General features: G+C 41.7%; 1 protein-coding gene across 1 annotated transcript; it reads right to left on the bottom strand.

Moving 5' to 3' along the window:
- Window positions 1–1,336: 1,336 nt before the first annotated feature.
- LOC146809811 (olfactory receptor 5V1-like) lies at window positions 1,337–2,272 on the bottom strand. Its single transcript, XM_085614905.1, has one exon. The coding sequence runs from the start codon at window positions 2,270–2,272 to the stop codon at window positions 1,337–1,339; it is 936 nt and encodes a 311-aa protein (XP_085471031.1).
- Window positions 2,273–10,632: the final 8,360 nt, after the last annotated feature.

Here is a 10,632-nt window from a genome sequence, read left to right as displayed (position 1 = left end):
CTGATTTAGATCGTGACAGACAGATTACTCCATCAAAGCGGTGACGGGTAGCCCGGCAGCCGATATATAACTCCCATTATATCTTATAGCCTTTATATTTCAGCGGACGGGATATCCATCACCGTTGTGACGGAGTAAACCATTGGCCAAGATCTAAGGCAGGTCCTAACAGCTTTATTTAGAGTTTTGCAGATAGGATACTCCATCACAAACGTGACAGATATCCCGTCCACCGTATTGCAAGTGCCATAGGATTTAATGCACTTGTAATACGGTGGACGGGATATCCGTCAAGTTTGTGACAGAGTAACTCGGTCCGCCAAACTCTAATTCAGGCCCATAGTCAGGTTTAAGGAATTGCTTTTTTTAGATGATATATCCTGTTATGTTTTTATGAGGCTCCACACATCATTCATGTGGCAACATCCATGCGTGTGGGCAAATCCCCTATGGGCAGCTTCAAAACACTAATATCGAGATAAGTTTAAGACAATCTTACCAGTGCTTGCTGCCACAGCTCCATTTATGACTGATTTGCAGATATGAATAATGCGTACACTATCTCAACATTTAGCTATTGTTCTCATCTTGAAGCACAATGAGAAGTTCATTTCAGGATTTGGCCCCAGCGCCTAAGAGTCCTTATTTTAAGAGATCCAATAGTTCTATGCGTGTAAATATGTCTTGAAAGACTTTTTTGAAAGTACAGATCATCTTTCATTAAATTGTTGTGTGTGTTAAGGTCAGCACTGGGAAGGGATTTGAGGCCAATATTGGTGAGCCATAGTCTGATGCTCACTAATATTGAGTTGAGTAGCATTAAGATAGCCTTTCTGCTGTAGTCCATATTGCATGTTCTGTAATGTCCAGTAGTGCTAATTTGGTTCCATGCTCAGAGCAAATGCTAAACTGCTTGCATTCCACGAGTCTTTGATGTTCCAACTGGTCCTGCAACTGCCCACACGCTATGGTTTGCATATCTTGACAATAAATGGAAAGTAAAGGTGAACATTTTACAATAGCGGGCTCATTGCCCCATACAGAGGTTTGGCAAAACTTGTCTCATCTCATATGAGCCGTTGATGATAGAAATAAAAGCTTTCATCAGTGAACACATGTATTCTGAATGTTGGCGCTTCTGCTTTTTTTGTGATAGGGAAATGCCTCAATGAAGAACTATGTCATTTTGTGTGGTGCGTGGTTAACGGAGGATATTTACTCTTGTCTATGAAACACTACAGTGCACATTTTTCTTTGTGTGTACCCCACATGCATTTGAATTATAATCCTTTAAAAGACATCAGGCTATACTTGCTGACAGCCCCATCCACAATTGTCACACCTGCAGAGAAAAGTGCTTTGAGGTCATCAATTTCTTGAATGCTCCTTTCACCTCTTTGTTCCTTAGGCAGTAGATTACAGGGTTAAGCAGAGGGGTCATGATGCTGTAGAGCATGTTGGAGAGGCGCACAATATCAAAGGAGTTCCCGGGGCCAGGCCCAATGTAATTGAAGTTTGCGGTTGTGTAGAACACACTCACAACTATGAGGTGAGCAGAGCAGGTCGAGAAAGCCTTACGTCTCCCTCGAGCTGAGCTGATTCTGAGAATAGAGGAAATGATGCGGACATAGGACACTAACACAAAGAGAAAAGGGCTCATCCCTAGAAAGACACTCACAATGTAGAGCAGGTTTTGGCTGGTGTGGCTTTTGGAGCAGGAAAGATGTATGAGTGGCGGCACATCGCAGAAGAAGTGATTTATGCCAGTGGCATTGCAAAAAGGCAGCTGCGACGTCATTGCTGTGTGCAAGATGGAGTTCAGAAAGCCACCCAGCCAGGAGGCAGCCGTCAGTTCCACACAGAGATGCTGGCTTATGATGCTGGCATACCGCAGTGGATTACAAATGGCCACATAGCGGTCATATGCCATTGCTGCCAGCAGCAGGCACTCAGCTCCTCCCAGGGACACAAAGAAGTAGAGCTGGGCCATACACCCCCCAAAGGAGATCCTTCTGTTTCCAGTCATGGCGTTTCCCAGCATTGAAGGGAGTGTAACGGAAGAGTAGCAGATATCCAACTGGGACAAGTGGCTCAGGAAGAAATACATTGGCATATGCAGGTGAGAATCCATCTGTATGATGGTAAATATTGCCAGATTTCCCATCAGAATCATGAGGTAAAGAAGTAGGAGGAAGATAGACAGGAAATGACCTCCTTCTGGAAATCCCAGTAAAACAAACTCTTGTGTAACTGTTATGTTCTTAGCATCCATTCAGAAACTACCTACACACAAAAAACATAAGCAGAATACAATTATGGGTAAGAGGGAGATGCAGAGTGAAGCAATTCATTTCTCTCTTTTTCACCCAGACATCCTGCACAGTCATGACTTCCTGTTCTCTTATTCGTTATTCATTTGTATTTTTATATACTTGGAACATTTAATACAAAATACACCATGACAATATATTGTAAACAAATCAGTTTATTTTGCTTCAACATATGGAAACAACAAAAATGTAGGCAAATATATTTTCCACTGTTTCTAAAATATCTAGATTTCAAGGGTTGGTAGATTGTAGGTGGAAACATTATTGCCACTTCTATTAAAAATGTTGGACTTTGGTTAGTGAATTTAGGAAGTGTGTGCCAGGAGGAGTAGAAACACGTTTATCAAGGTCGATAGTTGTCTTTCTGCAGACCTTTGGTGTGGGCTGAACGTCTAGCAGCCTTTCCCACCCCCTTAAACTTAGGAGTACCTACTAAAACTGAAATGTGATAGTCGACATCTGAAAGACACTCGCTTCAGCCAGATCACTGAGGCAAGTTTTAAAATGGCGATTGTCATCCTGCCTAGGGTCTGTATAGACATTTCTGCCTTAGGTTTGAAATCAAAGGTAACATGGGTATGGTGAAAGGCCCAGGAATTGCCCTTTCAAAGATGATGGCCTGTCAAGAGATGTATGCCTGAGGTGCCCAATCCAAGATAAAGTTGAGTATTCCTGTGGCGTCTGTTACCGTTTTAATCATGCAAAAGGAACTATTGATAGACAGAATGCAGAACAATGTCATACATTCACCCCAGTACAGAGATCTGGGCCTAAATCCATCGTTTTTTTGCACACCATGCCATTCCAGTTTGGGCCCAGCCATATCAGTCTTGACCCTGTGCCCACTGGGAACAGTCCAGCCCGAACTGCCAGGCCAGGTCCTCCCTGGACTAAAAACAAGCATACTAGGACCGGTTTCAGGGTTTCACCCCTTTTCAGCCAGGATAGCTTGATTCCAGTGGCATGGAGAGCATGGGACTCACGTCTGAGCATACCCATCCCACTTGGGGTGACAAATGCAACAATAACTATTGATGGACAGAATGCAGAACAATGTCATACATTCACCCCAGTACAGAGATCTGGGCCTAAATCCATCGTTTTTTGCTCACCAGGCCATTCCAGTTTGGACCCAGCCATATGCAAATCATTCTTGACCCTGTGCCCACTGGGAACAGTCCAGCCCGAACTGCCAGGCCAGGTCCTCCATGGACTGGAAACAAGCATCCTAGGACCGGTTTCGGGGTTTCACCCCTCTTCAGCCAGGATAGCTTGCTTCCAGTGGCATGGAGAGCACGGGACTCACGTCTGAGAATACCCATCCTACTCGGGGTGACAAATGCAAAAAGAACTATTGATGGACAGAATGCAGAACAATGTAATACATTCACCCCAGTACAGAGATCTGGGCCTAAATCCATTGTTTTTTTCCTCACCATACCATTCCAGTTTGGACCCAGCCATATGCAAATCAGTCTTGACCCTGTTCCCACTGGGAACAGTCCAGCCCGAACTGCCAGGCCAGGTCCTCCCTGGACTGGAAGCAAGAATCCTAGGACTGGTTTCCGGGTTTCACCCCTCTTCAGCCAGGATAGCTTGATTCCAGCGGCATGGAGAGCACGGAACTCACGTCTGAGCAAACCTATCCCACTCGGGGTGACAAATGCAAAAAGAACTATTGATGGACAGAATGCAGAACAATGTCATACATTCACCCCAGTACAGAGATCTGGGCCTAAATCCATCGTTTTTTTGCTCACCATGCCATTCCAGTTTGGACCCAGCCATATGCAAATCAGTCTTGACCCTGTGCCCATGGGGAACAGTCCAGCCCGAACTGCCAGGCCAGGTCCTCCCTGGACTGGAAACAAGCATCCTAGGACCGGTTTCGGGGTTTCACCCCTCTTCAGCCAGGATAGCTTGATTCCAGTGGCATGGAGAGCACGGGACTCACATCTGAGCATACCCATACCACTCGGGGTGACAAATGCAAAAAGAACTATTGATGGACAGAATGCAGAAAAATGTCATACATTCACCCCAGTACAGAGATCTGGGCCTAAATCCATCGTTTTTTTGCTCACCATGCCATTCCAGTTTGGACCCAGCCATATGCAAATCAGTCTTGTCCCAGTGCTCACTGGGAACAGACCAGCCCGAACGGATCTCTTGACTGGTGGTGAATGTTTTTATTTGTTCTGCATTCCGTCCATCAATTGTGTGTCTTTTGTTTTCTCGCCCTAAGTGTGCCAGGTATGCTCAGACGTGAGTCCTGGGCTCACTGTGCCACTGGAATCAAGCTATCCTGGCTGAAGAGGGGTGAAACCCTGAAACCGGTCCTAGGATGCTTGTTTCTGGTTCAGGGAGGACCTGGCTTAGCAGGTCGGGCTGGACTGTTCCCATGAGGCACAGGGTCAAGACTGATTTACATATAGCCAGATCTAAACTGGGGTGGCATGGTGAGCAAAAGAATGATGTATTTAACCCAGATCTCTTGACTGGGGGTGAATCTTTTGACTTGTTCTGCATTCCGTCCATCAATTGTGTGTCTTTTGCTTTACCGTTTTAATGATGGCATTAAGGAGGATGGATGCATTGCAACAAATTTGTTCCCTTCATTTCCTTTGATCATCCATTTACTACTATTGTTGTTCCTGATTTTTGCTTGTTTCTGCTTGAATCCCTTTCAGATCTTCTTCTGGATGTCCATGCTTGGCTCTTTTCTTTTCCCAGATGTCAGTGAGAGCTTGATACATTGCTTTTCTAATTCTGCATTAATCCTCATCTTCATTAAAGAGTGACAAGATTGCCAAGGTTTTCTATTTGCTGTTAGTGACTTTTTCTCACAACTGGGCCTTCTTGTGGAGACACCTACATTTTTGTTGTGTGCTTTTAAGTAGACAGGGATGGATGCACCGTGGCTACTGGAAGGAATTGCCCTTTCTCTGCAGTTAAGAAGGAAACTTGACAGACCATCACAACATTCAGTGCTTAACACATCCCCTCTCTCACTGTGCCTGTCCCCCAAACCCAATTTGACAGAAGTATGGCATATATATATATATATATATATATATATATATATATATTCACTGAAAAAACCATAGGTTTCACACACGTTATAGTTAGGAATTAGCATTTAAAAAACCTTAGAAATTCAGTGAAAAAACCATAGGTTTCACACATGTTATAGTTAGCTGGACATTTTACTCGTAAAAAACCAATGAAATTGCCCCGTTATAGTTAGTTCAGCTAACTATAACTCACGCGCCCGCAATGCACTGCTGATGACGTCACATATTACATCACTCATGACATGGTCAGTGACATCACTCATGACATCACTGATGACATCTCAAATGACATCACTGATGACCTCACTGATGACATCATCCAGTGAATGTGTGTTTTTCTGAAAATTAAATATGTTTTATATATGTATATCTCAAGGTCGATGGAAGAATAAATGGGTATATAAGTGTCTAAATGGATGATTTGTTTTTAAAAAATTGATTGTGTAACTGACTGATTAAGTGTATCTCTCACTTTGTGTATAAGTGGCTGCATGGGTTGGTGAGTAGCTACATGGGTGTCTATATAGGTTAGTAGTTGTTTTTTTGAGTATCAGTCTGAGTGTCTGTATGGTTCGGTGGGGGGTATTACGTAGTGCATAGGTGCATGAATGAGTGACTCACTGTTTGTATGTGTTGAAGACAGCATGTGTGCAGGACTGTATGGGTGGATGAGTGTGTATGGGTGTGTTAGTGAGTGAATGACTGTCCCAATAGTGTCTTCAGGAGTAACTACATATGTTTTAAACTAGTATATGTGACTATTGGTGTATATATGTGAGTATATGTGAGAGGGACAGATTGAAAGAGTTCCTGTATGAATAAGTATGTGTTTCTATAAGTGATTGTTTAAAAGACTAAGTATGTGTAAGTTTCCGTAGAAGTAAGTGTGGTGGTGTGTGTATAACTGTATATGCAGGTGAATGTATGTTTGATTCTTTATTAGCATGAGTGACTATGTGTGTGAGTAACTCTATGGATGAGTGGCATTATGTAACAGGATGTATAGGTGTATGAGTACATATGATGAGTGAGTACATGTATGAGTGACTGTATAGGACTGTTGGTGAATGAGTGGATGTGTATGTGGATCTTAGAATTACTGAAGAGGTTGTTGTAACTGGTATTGGTATGTCCATTGTTTTGAAAATTTTAGTCTCTATTTTTGAATGTGTGTATCAAAGCTTATATTAAGGTGAGAGGAGGTCTGCCACTCTATCACAAGGATGATGTCATCAGTGAGGTCATCAGTGATGTCATTTGAGATGTCATCAGTGATGTCATGAGTGATGTCACTGACCATGTCATGAGTGATGTAATATGTGACGTCATCAGCAGTGCATTGCGGGCGCGTGAGTTATAGTTAGCTGAACTAACTATAACGGGGCAATTTCATTGGTTTTTTACGAGTAAAATGTCCAGCTAACTATAACATGTGTGAAACCTATGGTTTTTTCACTGAATTTCTAAGGTTTTTTAAATGCTAATTCCTAACTATAACGTGTGTGAAACCTATGGTTTTTTCAGTGAATTTCTAAGGTTTTTTAAATGCTAATTCCTAACTATAACGTGTGTGAAACCCATGGTTTTTTTCAGTGAATTTGCAAGGTTTTTTAAATGCTAATTCCTAACTATAACGTGTGTGTAACCCATGGTTTTTTCAGTGAATTTGCAAGGTTTTTTAAATGCTAATTTTTTTTTTTATTCTTCATTTTTTTCAAACATATTTTTAATTTAATTTTCTTTCATTTTATAAAGACTATGCTTAAATTTTTAAAATCCTTAAATATTTTTTTTTAATATATTTTTTAAAATAAACATGTAAAATTTTTTTTTTTTTTTTTTAGTACGCGTACCGTAAGCTCACGGTAAGCGTACGGTTTACGCAACGTCCGTAATCTATCTACGCTGCTTGCGTATAGTTACGCAATTTGCGTAGCCGCGCGTACTGCGCGTGGGACGCGTGCGCGCTTACGCCACACGCGCACGTTACGCGGAAGTGCCGGGGAGTGACTGTTATGCGCATGCGCGGAAGCGCGTGTCTTTTTTACGCGCACGCGTACTTTTTGCCGTAAGCGTACCGTAAGCGTACCGTAAGCGTACGGTAGGTCATGTGATCATGAAACACAACTTTTGATTGGTTGAAACTACTTTCAGTTCTAGAACTCTCCTACACCACACCCATTCCCCTCATTTCTGCTTGTGATCCCTTGGGAGAAGGAGCTGGTTTGTCTTTGGGATACGATGGCAGAACAGCAGAGCTCTTCTGAGAGTGAGCCTAGCACCAGCAGCACTGTCTTGAGGCAGAGATCGAGGAAACAAAAGCCTTCTTATGTTTGGGATTATTTTACTTTTCCAGAAGGCCAGCAAAAGGTGAATGCACCCTTAGTTACTTGCTGTCTGTGTAAGCGTGTACTTTCTAGAGGTAATCCTAACAGGAAGTATTCCTTTGGGAATCACACCATGAAGAGGCACCTCCAGGATGTACACGGAAGGACACATGGTCATCTTTTTGGAGGTAACTCTTCAGAAAGACGAGCCAGTACATCCACAGCAGCTCAGCCTGGACCATCATCTGCAGGGCTGACTCCTTCTTCTGCAGGTCAGGTGAGCCCTTCATCTGTGGGGGGAGAATCTCCTTTTGCTGGCCCTCTGGAAATGAACCTTCGATTTCGGAAGGTTGATATTCATTGCACATTTTGTAAAGGTCTAATTTGTCATAGGGAGACCAGTGTTTCCCTAGTGAACAACAAAATAGATCAGCACATTTGTAGCTTTGAATGATTTTCCCATGCTTCCTTTCCTCTGTCCCTGCATGAACACAACGGTTCTTTTAAGAGCCAACCTTATCTTTCATCTTTTTTTTACATATGTTTTTTAAAACCTTTTTTTTTTTTTTTTACCGTACGCGTACGGTGCGCGTACCTTTTTTTTCCAGAAGATTTTTTCTTTTTCCCAACATGAGCATCTTCTACTAACTTTGGTCCTCCAGTTGTCTTCAAATATAGTTTTTTTTTTAGCGTTTTTTGAGCTCGAGATTTTGTAGGCATCTTAAATTTTGTTCACTGTTCTTCAGCAATACCTGAAAAAAACTAAAAAAAAAATCCTTTATTGTATTTAAATATATTACTACATTTGTTTTCACAATAGTCATAAAACAAAATTTCTTTGCCAATTTGAATGCACACAAACTGCTCTTTTTTTTGGGCAAGTGAAAATCTCTTTTACAAACTGTCACATTATGAAACCACTTTTCAGATTTATTAAAAAGCCCATGTCCACAGTGCTACACTCCACCAAGGGCAACCAGCCTTAGTGAAGCTCAATGTATTTGCATTACAGACTGAAACCTGAAAACCCCACTGGCTTCTAAATACTGTGCATGACTATACACAGCAAGCACATGGGTGTGTGCTAAGCCTCTGCTTCTTCCCCCAAAAATTCGCTCCCCCTTTCCATCTAATGCAACTGTGAAATCACCAGAGCAAGACGCAATAAATCTCTGCCTATAATTCCTCTATGCACACAGAGTCATGTTTTCACATTAGTCCCAAAACGAAATTTCTTTGCCATTTTGAAAGCACACTTACTGCTCTTTTTTTTTCGGGCCGAGTGAAAATCACTTTTACAGACTGACACATTATGAAACCACTATTTTTGATTTATTTAATTGCACGTGTACAAACTGTTTTTTTTTCAGACCACCACCATGTGCATTCTCTGTGACTGCCTACACTCCACCAAGGGCAACCAGCCTTAGTGATGCTGAATGTATTTGCATTACAGACTTAAACCTGAAAACCCCAGTGGCTTCTAAATACTGTGCATGACTATACATGGCAAGCACATGGGTGTGTGCTAAGCCTCTGCTTCTTCCCCAAAAAATTCGCTCCCCCTTTCCATCTAATGCAACTGTGAAATCACCAGAGCAAGACGCAATAAATCTCTGCCTATAATTCTTCTATGCACACAGAGTCATGTTTTCACATTAGTCCCAAAACGAAATTTCTTTGCCAATTTGAAAGCACACTTACTGCTCTTTTTTTTTCGGGCCAAGTGAAAATCTCTTTTTACAATTTGAAATCACTTTTACAGACTGACACATTATGAAACCACTATTTTTGATTTATTTAATTGCACGTGTCCAAGCTGTTTTTTTTTCAGACCACCACCATGTGCATTCTCTGTGACTGCCTACACTCCACCAAGGGCAACCAGCCTTAGTGATGCTGAATGTATTTGCATTACAGACTTAAACCTGAAAACCCCACTGGCTTCTAAATACTGTGCATGACTATACATGGCAAGCACATGGGTGTGTGCTAAGCCTCTGCTTCTTCCCCAAAAAATTCGCTCCCCCTTTCCATCTAATGCAACTGTGAAATCACCAGAGCAAGACGCAATAAATCTCTGCCTATAATTCTTCTATGCACACAGAGTCATGTTTTCACATTAGTCCCAAAACGAAATTTCTTTGCCAATTTGAAAGCACACTTACTGCTCTTTTTTTTTTCGGGGCAAGTGTAAATCACTTTTACACACTGTCACATTATGAAACCACCATGTGTAACTACAACAAAAACAATTCCCATTTCTATTATTCATTTCTTAAGTTACCACATACATCCCCTCTCAAACTCTAAACTCACCTTTAAAATTAGTTAGTTGTGAAAGAAATGTGACACTCAAACAGCAGATTATCAGAGCCAGGATCTCTGTTGTGTTCACCTCTCTCCTCTCAGCAGAACCAGATAATGGCAAACTTTCCCTCTATTTTTCCACACATATACATGTAAGTTTCAAATCTCAGTGCTTCCCCCTTTTTTTCAAATGTAATCACACATTTCTATTGGTTGAAAACCAACCCTTTTCCAAAAGTACCCTGCCCCCAACTTGACTTCTGCCTAGTACCCTTCCCCCAACTTGACTTCTGCCTGCTACCATAGCAACAGCTCATGGAACACTGCTGTGTGCAGTTAGGTCAGAAGTTCGACACACAATGTTTCAATTCCACAGAGCAAGAGTGCTTGACTTTTCAAACCTTACAGCAAATCCATAGTACTGTTCTTTGGTTACACATTTTTTTGTACCAATACAAAACATGCTTCTATTAATTTTCACATACAGCCTAGTTTTTATTCTAGAATGGTATGAAACAGCCAATCAGTTCTTTTTGTTTAAAAAAAATATGTATGCCTCCATTTCCAAACTGTCTTTCTTTTCATATTGCC

This window comes from Triturus cristatus, chromosome 7 (genome assembly GCF_964204655.1).
Source record: "Triturus cristatus chromosome 7, aTriCri1.1, whole genome shotgun sequence".
Taxonomy (NCBI): Eukaryota; Metazoa; Chordata; class Amphibia; order Caudata; family Salamandridae; genus Triturus; species Triturus cristatus.
The sequence above is the reverse complement of the archived record's forward strand: the minus strand, read 5'-3'. Positions and strand labels throughout refer to the sequence as shown.

Coding starts and splice junctions, on each gene's coding strand:
- LOC146809811 (XM_085614905.1), bottom strand. CDS start 2,272: ATGGATGCTAAGAACATAACAGTTACACAAGAGTTTGTTTTACTGGGA.